The sequence below is a fragment of the Nannobrachium achirus genome, assembly GCF_963921795.1.
Source record: "Nannobrachium achirus genome assembly, chromosome: 17".
NCBI classification, from domain to species: domain Eukaryota; kingdom Metazoa; phylum Chordata; class Actinopteri; order Myctophiformes; family Myctophidae; genus Nannobrachium; species Nannobrachium achirus.
In genome coordinates, this window is record NC_137824.1 from 53,035,072 (window position 1) to 53,052,567 (window position 17,496).

General features: G+C 43.1%; 1 protein-coding gene across 1 annotated transcript in view; it reads right to left on the reverse strand.

Annotated features, from left to right (window-relative positions):
• The window catches only part of aff2 (AF4/FMR2 family, member 2), a gene marked incomplete at both ends in the record, with an annotated part of 187,605 nt that overhangs the window by 56,626 nt on the left and 113,483 nt on the right, over positions 1–17,496 (reverse strand). The window contains one exon of the mRNA XM_080746805.1: positions 14,999–15,053. Coding sequence (XP_080602931.1) covers positions 14,999–15,053 — 55 coding nt within the window. The remainder of the gene's footprint in view (positions 1–14,998; positions 15,054–17,496) is intronic.

A 17,496-nucleotide genomic window follows, 5' to 3' on the forward strand; every position in this document is an offset into this window, starting at 1 on the left:
CCTCGCGGTGCGAGGCGTTGTGTGCTTGTAGATCGGCTGTTTTCAGTAGTTTAAATCATTTTTAAAATGATAAATACAAAACAAACGGTTTTGGAGATCTCTCTCTATAGCGCACAATGAGGGCCTCTCCAACTCTTTTTCCCGGGCTGAATCAGGGGCCCAGCATGTCCCTGCTTGTTTTCAAGGTGCAAATTCCGAGCGGTCGATTTAATCAAGCAGAAATCTTGCACGTTTCACAGGTTGAAGATCATTACCAGAGTTTGAATGTGACACAGACAACACAATGTTACTAATACATGGCATTAAATGACTTATCGACTCCTGTACGCTATTCATTTGGAGAAGGAAAAAAACATTATTTTTTAGGTACTGGTATTAAGTATAGTAGTAATTTAAGTGACCTTGCCTCTAGTACGGGGGTCAGCAACCCGTGGCTCTAGAGCCACATGCGGCTCTTTAGCGCCACCCTAGTGGCTCCCTGGAGCTTTTTCAAAAATGTATGAAAATGGAAAAATATTTTTTTATCGTCACTGTCGGGCAGAAACCTTGTATCTCCAAGTTTCAAATTTGTATGTTTTTTTTTTCTCGCAAAGTAAAGCCCTGCTTCATCATACAAGACTGACGCACAAAAGTAGTGAAAACAGCAGATCTACAAGCACACAACGCCTCGCGGTGCGAGGCGTTGTGTGCTTGTAGATCGGCTGTTTTCACTAGTTTAGTTCATTTTTTAAATGATAAATACAAAACGAAGTTTTGGACATACAAGGTTTCGTTCCACCCGATAACGACAATATGTAAGGCTTTTATAATTTTTTGCGGCTCCAGACGTTTTTTTTGGTCCAATATGGCTCTTTCAACATTTTGGGTTGCCGACCCCTGCTCTAGTACAACCATTAGACCAAGTTATCCACTTACACACATTTTAAGATGTCTTCACTACTGGCCAGATTGCCATGATGATTACTGGACTGGACTTCTTCATGCCCCCTGGAGAATGAATGAAACCTACTGATTTAGCTGACCGCATGGCCTGTGCAGGTCTTTATAGCTGTGTGTGGGTGGCTTTATATTGTGTCCAAAATGTCCACTTACACACAAGATATCTCAAAACAGTTTGCATAAAATGTTAACTTAAAACTGACCAAGTACGAGTACTTAATTTGAGTACTTGCCGATACCGAATACCAATAGGGTAAGTTACGTTTCTGTACAAGTGCTTAAATAGTGTGTGGCGCTCCAAAATAAAATGCTTTAAAAATTATGTTGTCATGCATAGAGTGAGAGAAGGTGAAAACACTGTTCATTAGTTGAGCAATATTGGACGAGTAGAGCAAAATAGGCCGGTATCGGGGCGAGTACCGATTCTGGAATCGGTATCGGGACACTATCCAACAGCGGTATATTTATTTAAATAAGTATAATTCATTGAAAAGAATCATTACATTTTATTACATTCTTGGCACATATACAAAAAAACTGAAAACGGGGTAGACATCAAGGTCATTACATTTGGGTCTATGTGGGAGTTTCACTATTCACATTGTTCTCTCTCTCTCTCGCTCTCTCTCTCTCTCTCTCTCTCTCTCTCTCTCTCTCTCTCTCTCTCTCTCTCTCTCTCTCTCTCTCTCTCTCTCTCTCTCTCTCTCTCTCTCTGTCTCTCTCTCTTTTGAAATATGGTGATTAAGTAGACCAGGGAAGAGTCTGATACATCAATGTGTAGCTTCAGGCAACAACAAACCCTCTCAGATCTTTGGCTTTGGAGACTTGCTCGACTTATAGAAAGGCTATGTCTGTGAATAAATTTAGCTCGCTCCTTTCTGTGCCTTATTGGGATTGTTCAGTATAGGCCTAGTACTGTAGTTAAAAGCAAAATAAATGTGTAAAAGACAAATACAATACACCAAACAACGTAATATTTTCCTGAAACAGTGTTCTCTTAACAGTCTTATTGTATCCATAAGGGAACAATAAATTAATCTCTGGCCTAATTAATTAACTCCAGGACAGGACCACATTTACTCATTGCTCACATTCTAATCTTACAGGGCAATGATGTAAATGTAGGTTGTATAAAACAGTGGTTCTCCACCTTTTCAGGCCGCAACCCCCAAAATAATCATATTTTAACTGGGGACCCCCCCATCCTGACGGGTACTAAGAGTTGAGGCATTACATTTTGTACAACACAGTTCTATTGTGAAAAAAGCCGATCTACACGCTCACAACGCCTCGCGTTGCGAGGCGTTGTGAGCATGTAGATCTGCTATTTTCAAAATTTCTGCATCTTAATATTTGACAATTTGACCAATGTTTAATTTGTCATTTTAGAGGTATTAAAAAATCCTTAAATTGTCACTTTAGAAATGTGCAGATACCCTCTATACACTTAAACTTTATGTTGGGTTTGTTTAATGTTGAGTGACAAAACAAAGTTGCACATTAAGGTAATCATCTGGGGACCCCCCCAAAATAATTTGGGGACCCCCCTGGGGGTCCCGACCCACAGGTTGAGAACCACTGGTATAAAACAAGCTTTTAAAAGTAATATTAAATATATCACAAACATAGACGTGCTGGGGTAGTAGTGGCTCAGGAGCTGGAACGGTTGTCTGGGATGATTTCCCAGTTCCATCCCTGCTCACTATGTTGAAGTATCCTTGAACCCTAACGGCTTCTTGACTAGTAGGTTGGTGCCATGCATGACTGCTTCTGCCGTCTGTTTTTGAACGTGTGTGTGTGTGTGTGTGTGTGTGTGTGTGTGTGTGTGTGTGTGTGTGCGTGCAGGGGCGTCACAAGGGGGTGTGGGGGGGGGAGTGGGTCTGAGTTACCACGTACATACTTTAGCTATTGAAAAATAGCAGATATACAAGCTCACAGCTCACTCGTGAAAATGTGTACAAATCTTTGAATATATGTATTTTTTAAGTGAAAATTTGTAACTCAAATTTTGCTTCTGGGGGTCCCTGGAACTAAATATTTTGAGATGGGGGTCCGTGGCCAAATACATATCATTTTGGGGGTCCATCACATGAAAAGGTTTGAGCACCACTGACATAGAAACATATGTTTTTTTGTGAGCTGTGTATATCTGCTTGTATATCTGCTATTTTTCAATAGTTAAAGCACAAAATAATGAGTAATAATGCGTTCCCAGTCTAAATGGGTTAAACCCCCTCCCCGTATAAAGAACATTCATGGGGGGCCCGCAGTGAATCCTTGTACCCAAGGCCCAGAATTTGGTGTGACACCCCTGTGTGTGTGTGTGTGTGTGTGTGTGTGTGTGTGTGTGTGTGTGTGTGTGTGTGTGTGTGTGTGCGCGCGTGTGTGCGTGTGTGCGTGCGTGTAAATGTGCGATTGTAACGCGCACATTATAAAACGTATCGGGGAAAAAAGCGCTATATAAATGCAAATCATCTTCTGTCAGACCTTTCAAAATCCTCCCTTTTAAGTATAGTTTAATAGCGTTTGCAATAACAATGTTTAGAATTGTTACCTAAACCGCTCAAATTCATTTGAAGCATTTTCCACTATGACCTTATTCAAAAGTCGAGCACATTCAATTACAGTATATGAAAAGCACACACCCTGTGCGGAACCACGGAACATGTGGAGTGAAAACAGTGGATAATGAAGTTATGTGGTGTTCTTTTTAATACATTTAGAACGGGTACACATTTTGTGTATCATTATTTTATGCTTTAACTATTGAAAAATAGCAGATAAACAAGCTCAGATAAACAAGCTCACAGCGCGGCACCGAGTGCCGCGCTGCAAGCTTGTAGATCTGCTATTTTTGAAAGAATCGTGAAAATTAGAATTTTGACCCGATTCTATAAGTGTCTTTTGAATCCTTCTAAGGTTTTTTGAAAAACCTATGTTTCTATGTCAGCAATCTGGCCAGCCATCGTCAAAGAAAAGGTCCTTTTCACTTAAATGGAGCTCAGTTCGTCTGTTCTTGAGAGACCACTATGTCAGTGGTTCTCAAACCTTTTCATGTGAAGGACCCCCAAAATGATATGCATTTGGCCACGGACCCCCATCTCAAAATATTTCGTTCCAGGGACCCCCCAGAAGCAAAATTTGAGTTACAAACGTTCACTTTGAAAATGCATATATTCAAAGATTTGCACACATTTTCACGAAGTTTACAAAAATAGCAGATCTACAAGCTCGCAGCGCGGCACTGCGAGCTTGTAGATCTGCTATTTTTCACTGGTTAAAGCATTCAATAATTCTAGGCCCTAAATGGGTTAATACATAAACCGGCATGAGATCCATCAAGAAAGGAAGATGACAGTGCTGCATTCACGCAGCATTCGTCTTCCCCGCTGGTCAATAGCCAGGGGCTTTTGCACACAAAAACAGCTGTCTCTCTTTGGGTGGGTAAGCTTCTAAAAACAATATATTAAATAAAACAACAACAACAACAAAGAGGCGGGGGTCTTTTATTGATTACCAGGCTGGCTAGCAAGGTAGGCAGCAGGGGCGTCACACCAAATTCTGGGCCCTGGGTACAAGGATTCACTGTGGGCCCCCCATGAGTGTTAACTATTGAAAAATAGCAGATATCTGCTATTTTTGAAAAATCTTGAAAATGTGTGCAAAGAAACCTATGTTTCCATGTCAGTGATGCTCAAACTTTTTCACGTGAAGGACCCCCATCTCAAAATATTTAGTTCCAGGGACCCCCACCAGAAGCAAAATTTGAGTTACAAATGTTCACTTAAAAAATACATATATTCAAAGATTTGCGCACATTTTCACGACTTTTCAAAAATAGCAGATCTACAAGCTCGCAGCGCGGCACTCGGTGCCGCGCTGTGAGCTTGTATATCTGCTATTTTTCAATAGCTAAAGTTACTAGGGCCCCTCCACCTTGGGCCCTGGTAACTCACCCCTTGTGACGCCCCTGTAGGCAGACCTGGGACTGAAACTATGCAGTGTGTGACTGGGTTCTGGACTTCTTGTCTGCCAGACCCCAGGTGCTCACGTTGGACAGTCACACCTTTACACCTATGTGAGCCTCCCAGGGTTAGCGTACTGAGTAGGGCATCAACGAAAAAGTCGACAAGTCGACTCAGTCGACTTCATTACACAAGTCGACTCCCACCAGATAAAGTCAAAAGTCGAAGTAAAAAAAAAAAAAAGAAAAAACTTTCTATTGTGAATATAGCCGATCTACATGCTCACAACGCCTCGCATCTCTGTACACTTAAACTTCATGTTGGTTTGTTTAAAGTTGAGTGAGAAAACAATGTTTCACATTAAGTTAATCATCATCTGGGGACCCCCCCAAATAATTGGGGGGTCGTGTGTGATGTGATGACATCATCAAACGATAAAGTCGACTTCAACTTACTGTAACGTTTTACTGAGTCGAGTCGACTTGCAAAAATCACAAGTCGTTAGTGCCCTAGTACTGAGTCCTCTGTTGTACTAGTGTGTACACCCACGACTGTGAGGCCAGAAACAGCTGAAGCGTTTGCTGACGACACAGTGGATGTGGACCCAATCGCAGAGGTCTTACTACAGGCTCCTCCTGATCAAGGGGTATCAGTGGAGGGGACCTGTCTTGCGGGAAGCACACAAACTGAGGTAAAGAAGCCCAGACGACGCCTGTACCGCCCCCGAGGCAGCTGAGGAGATTCCAGATATCAGAGAAGGCCCTCAAATCCTTCTACTCTGCTACCAGCCATAATCCATACTGTTTAGTGGACGGGACTTTAAAATCACACCCGTGTGAACTGAGCGGTGGTTCTCCCCCCCCCCCCCCGTGTGTGCCCCCCCCCCCCGTGTGTGTGTGTGTGTGTGTGTGTGTGTGTGTGTGTGTGTGTGTGTGTGGCCTGGACAACAGCGCCCCTCCCTTAACATGTGTGGGCAGAAAAGGTACTACACAGGCTTGAGGCTACATACAGACCCACCCACATACAAACAAACTAACACACAAACATACATACCTACACACACGGCCACGCTATGGAGACGGTGTGACCACCGCTCAAAAAGACAAAGAAAAGGAAGAAAGAAAGAAGTAGAAAAAAATCCAATCAATCCTAAATTGGAATCGCATTGTAAGGAGTCACTTTTTTTGTAAATCTATATTTACCCAGGGACAGGTTGTTTGAGCATGCCCTGCTTCACACTCACACACACACACACACACACACACACACACACACACACACACACACACACACACACACACACATTAAGACCAGGGAACTGCGCAGTACAACTAGAGTCTGGCTTCTAATCAGCTCCACTGGAGCAGCTGGGGGTTCAATGCCTTGCTCAAAGGCTCTTCAGTGGTGTTGGGGAGGGTTAATTGGTGGCCATTCTCTTCCCCACCCAGATGTTTTTCTTGGGTATCAAACCGGGAACCGTTCGGGGACACAAACACTTACTATTCTGTCCATAACGGCACATAACTCGGTAACACCGATCGCACTGTTCGTCACAGAGACTAGAGCTAAGAACGGCATTCAGTCTGTATTAGTAGGAGAGGAAGGGGGGGAGGGGCCTCGCGAGGCTGCCATTCAAATGATGCCTGGCCAATCACAGCGCGTCTTTTCCAGGACTTGCCCAATTGTTGTTACGTTTAGATATCACGCGTCGCAGAAAAGCTACTTACCCTGTAACTTCCCTGTGTCCTGTCGACTGCAACCCACAACTTACACAGCCCTGGGTAGGTCACCCAGCCTGCTGAAGACCTGCGCTATGAGGAGCACCCTTTTCTAGTTGTATCATATCGTGTTAGCACTAGTCTGTCTTTGTGGAACATGTCCTACTAACATTTCGCTGCTTCAACTATATCTGTATGAGTGACAAATAAACCCCTCTTGATTCTTGAAACAATGTAATGCAAAGCTGTTCTATGGTCAGTCTTGATTCTTTATTCAGGCTTCAAGTATAACGATTGCCAGGTGCAGGCAACATAGTGAAACTGTTGGGACAGCAGCCTGGCCACTTACTTGTTTTTTCCCCCCCAAGTTGCATTCTTTCCATCATCATGGATTATTTCCTGAATGTTCATTAATACAAATTACACACTCCACTCCTTGCCACACTTGTTACTTAGATTTGAATAATCTTTACCTCAGCCACCACCACCACAACAATACAAACAACACTTTGTGAAGGCAATTGACTTACATTCATGTGTAGACATCCCAGTCTGGGTTGTCTACTGGCTCTATTAGCTCAATGGTAAAAATGACAGCACTTGTGCAGGAAAACCGGGTTCAAATCCAGGGTAGAAGAAGAAAGTTAGATATTAACCCATTCAGAACGGGTACACAGTAAAGTGTATCATTATTTTATGCTTTAACTATTGAAAAATAGTAGATATACAAGTTCGCAGCGCGGCACAGAGTGCCGCGCTGCGAACTTGTAGATCTGTTATATTTGAAAAATCGTGAAAATTTGAATTTTGACCCTATTCTATAAGTGTCTTTTGAATCCTTCCGAGATTTTTTGAAAAACCTATGTTTCTATGTCAGCAATCCGGCTTAGCCATCGTCAAAGAAAAGGTCCTTTTCACTTAACTGGAGCTCAGTTAGTCTGTTCTTGAGAGACTACTATGTCAGTGGTTCTCAAACCTTTTCATGTGAAGGACCCCCAACATGATATGTATTTGGCCAGGGACCCCCATCTCAAAATATTTAGTTCCAGGGACCCCCCAGAAGCAAAATTTGAGTTACAAGCGTGTGCTTTGAAAATACATATATTTAAAGATTTGCACACATTTTCACGACTTTTTCAAAAATAGCAGATCTACAAGCTCGCATGAGCTTGTATATCTGCTATTTTTCACTGGTTAAAGCATTCAATAATTCTAGGCCTAAATGGGTTAAAGGTTCTACACCATGCATTTAAAGATAATTTATATAACATTGTTTGTGTCTCAAAAACGTTTTTTTCAAAAGGTTTGAGGCTAAATTACCACTCCTGAATACAGAGCCCCTGTCATTTCTGCCTGGCTTAGTGGCTTTCAGAGCATTTTCAGCTGCAGTACCACCTTGTCCTGCGTGGGAGGACGGCGCTATTGAGACAGTTTTGGCCCCAGTCTCCTCCCCCCTCCTGCTGAGCAGGCCTGCCCACCCTCCCCAACCCTCTCCCAGCTCCTCCTGCCTCCTTCTCAGGTCTACCCACCCCCCCCCCCAACCGGCACAGCAGCAGGTCCCGATTGTGATGTCACATTCAGACCTAAAATCAGACAGTCCGTTCTGAGACCTGCTTACATAGATCTGCCCATAAACTGAGAAAGACACAATGGTCCGATATAGGACTTTGTGAGGATAGAGCGTGCTGGTGGGACACCAAAAAAATACATAAAGATTGGAAAAATTCAAATTCATGATGTAGTCCCTTTAAGTGCTACACAGTAAAACAATGGGAATAATTATTATCGATCTATTTATTTAGTTACTTGGGTTGAACAAAACAGTTAACAAATCATATCTATTAGGATTAAACATTGCCTTCAAACTGGCCATGTTATAGAGTTGCAAAGTGTCTTTCTGAAAAAAATGCCTCTGTTAACGTGGTATACAAATGTCAACTAACAGGGACGTGCTGGGACCCTGATTCAGCCCGGGAAAAAGAGTTGGAGAGGCCCTCATTGCGCACTATAGAGAGAGATTTCTCTCTATAGCGCTGCTGCTACTCAAAGATTTGCCATTTCAGATCATGACAAGTGACAAGCCAGTGGGCCAATTACATGAGTTATATTTCGTCGTTGTCGGATGGAAACCTTGTATGTCCAAAACCGTTTGTTTCGTATTTATCATTTTAAAAATGATTTAAACTAGTGAAAACAGCCGATCTACAAGCGCGTTGTGTGCTTGTAGATCTGCTGTTTTCACTACTTTTATGCAATGGCTTTGTGTGATGAAGCAGGGCTTTACTTTGTGAAAGAATTTACAAATTTGAAACTTGGAGATAGGAGGTTTCTGCCCGACAGTGACGATTTACTTTGTTGGCCGCCCAGCCCTCAAAATGGAACGACGGCCAACATTTTATTTTTATTTTTTTCTTAATGGCCGGCCTGGACCGGCCGGGAATGAACCGGCCGTTCGGGAGTTGTCCCGCTCTTCCCAATGGCCAGCACGTCCCTGTCAACTAATGCAAAATGTCATTTGTGTCACTCTCTGCATTTTACTCGGCTGTAACTGCACTTTTATTTCACTAAAGAACTTTCAAAGCTCGAATTAACTGTCCTCTGAACAAGGTGACTCGTCAGTGCAACGTTTATTGCTTTGTCCAGAGACAGAGTGAGAGCACGGCGTGTGCACGTGAGAGAGAGAATGTGTGAAAGATTGAGACGGAGGGAGGAGGAGTAATCCAGACACGGAGAGACAGACAGAGATGTAGATATCATTGCTTTTGGGTGAGAAACCTGGTATCTCACAAATGTCATCGTTTTATGTGTTTTCACTTTCATACATTAATGCCAGCCCATATTTCATATTTCATCGTAAAGTATGTGTCGTACAAAAGTTATGCGATCGTCTAGTTTCACCGACTTGCAAAATACTTTCCCCGACGACATGCCCCAAAATAGGGGATACAAGGTTCAAAGTCTGTCGGTGGGTTTTCTAAATATTTTACCAATGGAATATCAACAATAGGTTGTGACTAAACAATAAGTACATTAGATACATTGGAACACAAGTTATTATTATATATTTTTTTTTTACATTTTCGGAAAAGTAACGGTTTTGGACATAAGATTTCACCTGACAGCAACCATATCATATCATTAAATCGGTACCCTTTTGCATAAAGAAAAGCCCTGCTTCATCATGCAAGGCTGTCGCACAAGACAGCGTTGTGTGCTGGTAGATATCTTCACTACTTTAAATTGTTTTTAAAATGATAAATGCAAAACGAATGGTTTTGGACATACAAGGTTTCCACGCGACAGCGACCATATGAGAGATATCGTCGCTGTCGGGCAGAAACCTTGTATCTCCAAGTTTTAAGTTTGTACGTTTTTTCACCAAGTAAAGCCCTGTTTCATCATACAAGGCTGTCGCACGAAAGTAGTGAAAACAGCCAATCTACAAGCACACAGCGCCTCGCGGTGCGAGGCGTTGTGCGCTTGTAGATCTGCTGTTTTCACTAGTTTAGTAGGTTTTTTAGATGATACTTACGAAACGAACGGTTTTGGACATACAAGGTTTCCGCCCGACAGTCAGCGACCATATGAGAGATATGCTAAAGGCAGTGAGACATGAGGAGGGACACAGTGACAGACAGTCAGACAGAGATAGAGAGGTGTCAGGACAAACGCTGCAGCAGTCATTTGGGCGTCTCTGTAGGCTTCCAAAGTCATTAGGAACACCTCCCTGTGTCTCTCTCTCCTTCCTCATCTACTCTCTCTCCTTCACTCTCTCCCCCTCTCCCTCTCTCTCTCTCTCTGTCTCTCTCTCTGTCTCTCTCTCTCTCTCTCTCTCTCTCTCTGTCTCTCTCTCTCTCTCTGTGTCTCTCTCTCTGTCTGTCTCTCTCTCTGTCTCTCTCTGTCTCTCTCTCTGTCTCTCTCTCTGTCTCTCTCTTTGTCTCTCTCTCTCTGTCTCTCCCTCACTCTCTCCCCCTCTCCTCTCTCCCTCACTCTCTCTGTCTCTCCTCTCTCCCTCACTCTCTCCCCCTCTCCCTCTCTCTCTCTCTCTGTCTCTCCCCTCTCTCTCTCTCTCTCTCTCTCTCTCTCTCTCTCTCTCTCTCTGTGTCTCTCTCTGTCTGTCTCTCTCTCTCTCTCTCTCTCTCTCTCTCTCTCTCTCTCTCTCTCTCTCTCTCTCTCTCTCTCTCTCTCTCTCCCCCTCTCTGCCAAAAACATATTCATCATCCTCCTTTGTTGCCCTTACAGCACTGTGCCACAGCATACTAATGACTGTGTGTGTGTGTGTGTGTGTGTGTGTGTGTGTGTGTGTGTGTGTGTGTGTGTGTGTGTGTGTGTGTGTGTGTGTGTGTGTGTGTGTGTGTGTGTGCGTGCGGTGAGCGTGTGTGTGTGCTGTGTGTGAGCGTGTGTGTGTGCTGTGTGTGTGCGTGAGTGTGTGTGCGTGTGTGGTTGTCTGTGCTTCGGTGTGTGTGTGTGTGTGTGTCTGTGCATGCATACTTGCAAGCGTGCGTGCGTGTGTGTGTGTGTGCGTGCGTGCGTGTGTGCGTGCATGCGTGTGTGTGTGTGTGTGTGCGTGCATGTGTGTGCGCATGCATGCATGTGTGCAAGTTTGTGAGTGTGTTCGTGCACATGTGTGTGTCTAGTTCTGAGTCCATATAATGTACATGTGTGTATGTACATTTATGGCTAAATATCTATGTCGACTATGTGCTTGAATATGTGTGTGTGTGTGTGTGTGTGTGTGTGTGTGTGTGTGTGTGTGTGTGTGTGTGTGTGTGCGTGCGTGCGTGCGTGCGTGCGTGCGTGCGTGCGTGCATTTGTTTATGTGTGTGTCTGTGTTTTTTCTCCAGGCTAGCGAGGCGTGATAATACACCATGGCGCCATTTGCTATAAGCCTGTTAACAGCAGCACACATAGAAAAGATGCTTCTGGATTCTCTGTCTCTCTCTCTCTCTGCCTCTGTCTTTCCCTTTGTGTCTGTGTCTCTCATTATCAGCTGGTCACAGTCTCTTTATCTCTGTTAGCTATAATTCTGTCCCATACCCACACGTTATTATAACTCTTCTACCTTCCTGCCCAGGCACGTGCACACATAGACATCAAAGGGGACTTGAGCCCCTGCCCTTTTATCCGTCTGTAAAAAAGTAGCCCTCTCCAGACCATGAATGCAGTTTTTACTATGGTGATAGAAATGCAAATGCCCTCTTTCCATGCCATACCTGAAGGCAGCATTCAAGAGAACTGCCTTGAAATCCATGCCATTACGCCACATCTCCAGTATTGACCTGGTTATGCTTAGTTCAGTGTGGTCTCACGCACCGAAAATAGCCATTGTGAGCTTGGAGGTCGGCTATTTTCGGTGCTTCCACCAAAAGGCTCTTTTGGAAATTCACAGACCCTGCCTCTCTAACATTCTCTGCACGTCCCCGTTTCTCGCTCACAGCGACCCGAAGAGAAAGAGAGAGAATGTGTTTACGAGAGGTGTGAAACAGCGATAAGAGAAAAATAAAAAGTGAGATAATTGATCAAAACTGTAAGATTTAAAGATGATTAAAGAGACCATGGAGAAAAAGAGAGAGGGGGAGAGAGAGAGAGAGTGAGGAAGACGGGGGCTAAACTATTATCCTAGCACCATTTTCGCACTGATTACAAACCCTAATAGCAATACGAATCATCAATTTCAATGTATCATGCCCCTGATTATGCCAGCCACTTAGCAAAGTTCTGAATACACCATGCTAACTAACCGTAATTATCTGATCCGCCATCGTCATAATTACATTAACAGCCACAATCGGCGTGAATTATAGTAACCTGCCATCATCCATGATTATGAATCCAGTGTTATGGTAATTACACGATCAGAGGGGCCGGTGAGGAGGGGCTGGAGGGGGTCGATGGTATCTCCGTGTTAACGTGTTTAGGCCTGAACGCAAATCTGTGTCACTTTAGATTTGAAACCATTTTAGCCATTGTTTTATGCTTTAACTATATAAAAAATAGCAGATATACAAGCTCACAGCGTGGCACCAAGTGCTGCGCTGCGAGCTTGTAGATCTGCTATTTTTTTTTCTTTTTTACGTGTGCAAGTCTTTGAATATTTTGGACGCGATTCTATAAATGTCTTATAAATCAGCTGTTCTCAAACTTTTTCATGTCAAGGACCCCCAAAATTACATGTATTTGGCAGTGGACCTCCCATCTCAAATATGTTGTTCCAGGACCACCCAGAAGCAAATATTTGAGTTTGACTTTTAAAAAGATATATTCAAAGACTTGCAAAAAAGCAAACAACAAACAAGAAAAACACGATTTTCAAAAATAGATCTACCAGCTTGCAGCTGCACTGTGAGCTTGTATATCTGTATTTTCAATAGTTAAAGCATTAAATAATTCTAGGCCTAAGTGGGTTAATGTGAACTATCTAATGGGTTCTCTTTGATGGGCACAGATGCATGGACAAGGATCAAAACCCATCCCCGCGCTGTGTTCTGTTCTGTTCTGTTGTGTTGTGTTGTGTTGAAACAAATCAGCCAAATAAGCACCACAGCGGAGAAACCTTTGAGCAGTGAAAAGAATTTGTTCTCCTGCCATGCGAAACGGTTTGTTAAGTAGCATTTAAAGGCTATTTTGTGGGCGCGCAAACATTACTGAGGGTCGGTGTTTTCAGTCGAAGCAATAAACTCCTCACCTCACACTTTATTGTACTATTCAATATCCATTCTATACGATAGAATAGATGCCTTTACAATATTAGACAGATAGACTGTATCAGACAGCGTGGAGTGTGAGAGAGAAAGGGAGGGAGGAAGAGAGAGGGAAAGGTTAGAGGGCGGAGGGAGGGAGAGAGTACGGATGGAGATCGAGAATCGATTCTATCATGGAAATGATAGAATAGTTATTGAGAATCGGAAATCAACCAGGTTTTGGCATATCAATTCTCTTAGCCGGGCACGTGCACACATAGACATCAAAGGGGGCTTGAGTCCCTGCCCTTTAATCCGTCTGTAAAAAGTGCCCTCTCCAGACCATGAATGCAGTTTTTACTGTGGTGAAAGAAATGCAAATGCCCTCTTTCCATGCCATACCTGAAGGCAGCATTCAAGAGAATTGCCTTTGTCCAAACTCTCCTGAACTTGAATGCAGCATCTTATGTTGAAAGAATTGCCCTTTCTGTGTAGAAATCCATGCTGTATGCCACATCTCCAGTATTGACTTGATTATGCTTAGTTCAGTGTGGTATCAAGCACCGAAAATAGCAGACCTCCAAGCTCGTATTGTGAGCTTGGAGGTCTGCTATTTTCGATATTTTCACTAAAAGGCCGTTTTCAGCCACTGCCTCTCTAACATTCTCTGCATGTCATGTCATGTCTTGAGAGGGAGATGAGAGTTATGTAATTGAAAACAAATCACTGGCACAAACATATGTCGGTCAAATACTAGCATCATGTCCAGGGGGTGTACGGTACTTGTACATCAAGCTGCCTCACGCTACAGTAATAGGAGATAGGCTCCTGCCCTATGGGCTTTCATGGCTCGGCAAGGCTTACTTACTCAGATTAGCATTAGCACCAATTTGCCAACAACTACCAGTAACAGAAAGGGATCAACAGTGGGATCGATAAGGAACAGGATCGGAAAGCAGGATCGATAAAAATGTACGATCCCCATCCCAAGGAGGGAGGGAGGGAAGGAGATTTCCATACATCAAGGATAGTGATTCAAGACCCATAAAAATGTATCCACGACCCACAAATCAAAACAGCATCCCGGCATCGGCAGTGGAAGCTTGTGATTGGCTGAACCGGGGGTAGGGAGTGCTCCGTTGTGTTCCCCTGGACCGCGCGGAGTTGACGAAATTCGGGGGGCTGAAGATTTACTATTCTGTCCATAACGGCACATAAGTCGGTAACGGCGCTGAGTCGGCTCATGCGACCGTCGCAACGCTCGACTATGTGATGTTTCATAACATATATAATCATAAACATTCTATATTTATAAGGTCAAGTATTATACTTAATAATTGGGACTAATTAAGAACCATTGTTTAGGCATTTTGGTTTGATAAAGTTGTGGGCAGAACAATTTGTCCTTGTTTGTTATTTGACTATTTTTACTTTAATTATAAATAAAGACACTTCATAGTGAATTAGTGATTATAATAAATAGCCTATGTCATGATTGCTAGATCAGATAGTGTTTATAATATAACGCCGGCGTGCCTCCGTCATCTCCACCGAAAACAAGCGCTCCCCCCTTGCTCCATTGTCGAAACCGGGTTGCTGTTTTGATTCACGCCCCACAAATGGGTCCTGAGCCAGTGTTTGGGAACCACTGAGGGATGCAGGGTGAAGGGATGGACAGAGGAGTGAGGGATCGCACCTGGTGTTCAGCTTCTTCCTCGTCACTGCTGATCTTCAGATCATCTTCCAACATGCTGCAGGGAGAAACAAGACCAAAGAGGGAAGGATTAGGTCAAAAGAGAACGAGGGAAATAGAGAGAGAGAGAGAGAGAGAGAGAGAGAGAGAGAGAGAGAGAGAGAGAGAGAGAGAGAGAGAGAGAGAGAGAGAGAGGGAGAGAGAGAGAGAGAGAGAGAGAGACACAGCAAGCAAGAGATTATATGTAGAAATATGGGTAGCGGTGTGGTTGGGTTAGCAAGGTGAAGTTAGCGGACATTGGCCTCTGGTGTGAGGCCGCTAAACCTTACGTGTTTGTCGCCGTGGTGGACATTATTTTGTGTTTTTAAGAGTTTTTACAAGCGCATGAATTTCACCCCGATGCATTTCAAACTGAAATGTTTTACTTTTGACACTACATTTGTAGAAAGGGAATCTTGGGCCCCGAAAAGATATGCTGAATTCAATTAACCACTTAAGCTCTATTTAAAATTAAACATTTCTGACATGCAGAAGTGGAATCGCACAACAGAGATTGGACCTAATGAGAAGGGACATCCCAACACAAGATCACAGGCTTTTATGGCATTTTATTTCATTATCTCCGTCTGCGCACCCTCTCCAGTCTATGTAGTTCTACAAATCATCTCTAAGTGAGGCGCAAGGACCCCAGGGGACCTTGAATGGGTTCCAGGGGGTCCTCAGCTAAATGAATTAATATAGCATTATAATCAGTTTAACCACTGTAACACTATACACCAGGGGTCTTCAACGTTTTCAGGCCAGGGACCCCTTAGTTGATAGAGAGATGAAGCAGGGACCCCCACAACCTTTTCATAGTTTAATCGTTTGACAGTACGATCATCAGTGTATTTTGGATTCATATACATTTTCGTCTTCAGATATTTAACCTCTTGAACCGTCAATACTTAGTAAACTTGACCTTTCACTCTGTACTTAGTCTGCTCTTTTCCCCCTCTACACCAAACCTTTTTGCCGAAAATAGCCAACCTACAAGCTCACAACGCCTCGCAGTTTCTATCACACAAAGATTCGGAGGACCCCCTGTAGTAACTCTGGGGACCCCCTAGGGGTCCCAGACCCCCTGTTGAAGACCTCTGCTATACACATCAGATATTGGAGGATTTCTGAACACATGTGGGGGAAAAGATTATTTTTGAAACACAAATTTAGTACGGGGTCCCACTCCCTGACATAAAATACATATTCATGGGGGTCCACGACATGAAAAAGTTTGCGAAACACTCTGACAAATAATAGGGAAAAAAGGATATCGTATTTTTTGTCAGTTCAATTTCTGTAATAATAGCCAAATTGGACATTGTAAGTACCATATTGCTGACACATCCATAGAAAGTATAAATTAGGCTTTAGATGCAAAATACTTTAAAATACTACTTGTGAAAGTATCAATATTCCCAAAAAGAAAACTAACTCTAATGATTTTCAATTTCAATGATAATCACATTAGCTAAACTCACCTCAGTCATTTGAAAGAGTCAACCTTAGCGTGAATTCCATAATCCTGTTTTAATGTGATAATTACTTTAGTGTGGGGATTATTACATTACAAGGAGCAACTTGCTATTATTTCCAAAGTTGTTGTGGTCGGTTATGTCAAGGGTCTTCAATGTTTTCAGGCCAAGGACCCCTTAGTTGAGTGAGAGATGAAGCAGGGACCTCCACAACCTTTTCACAGATTCCATATCGTTTCATCGTTTGACAGCAAAATCATCAGTGTATTTTGGATTCATGTCAATTTGTGTTTTCAGATATTTAACCACTTGTTGTGAGCTTGTAGATCTGCTATTTTTGGCTAAAGTTCTCAGAATATGGATACTAGGGATTAAGTTGTTAATATACTGAAAAGCATTGGAAGATTTGGAGGAACCCCTGTAGTAACTGAGGACCCCCTGTTGAAGACCCCTGGGTTATGTTAATTAGACGTTGTCACGTTGTCAATTGTACAGTACAGTAACATAAGATTACTGATGAATTGAGCACACAAGGACCACAATGGAAACAAGCCCTGGGGCTTTTAGTGTTATCCTTTTAGCATAACCTTAATTCAGGGGTCTTCAACAGGGGGTCCGGGACCCCTAGGGGGCCCTCAGAGTTACTACAGGGGGTCCTCCAAATCTTTGAGTGATAGAACTTTTTTTCTTCCTACTTTTTCATATTAACCACTTGTCAATATTCTGAGAACTCTAGAGTCTAGACAAAAATAGCAGATCTACAAGCTCAGAACGCCTCGCGCTGCGAGGCGTTGTGAGCTTGTAGATCGGCTATTTTCGGCAAAGAGCTTTGGTGTAGAGGGGAAAAAGAGCAGACTATACGGAGTGAAATGTCAAGTTTATTAAGTATTGACGGTTCAAGTGGTTAAATATCTGAAAACACAAATTGACATGAATCCAAAATACGCTGATGATTGTGTTGTCAAACAATGAAATGATATGGCATCT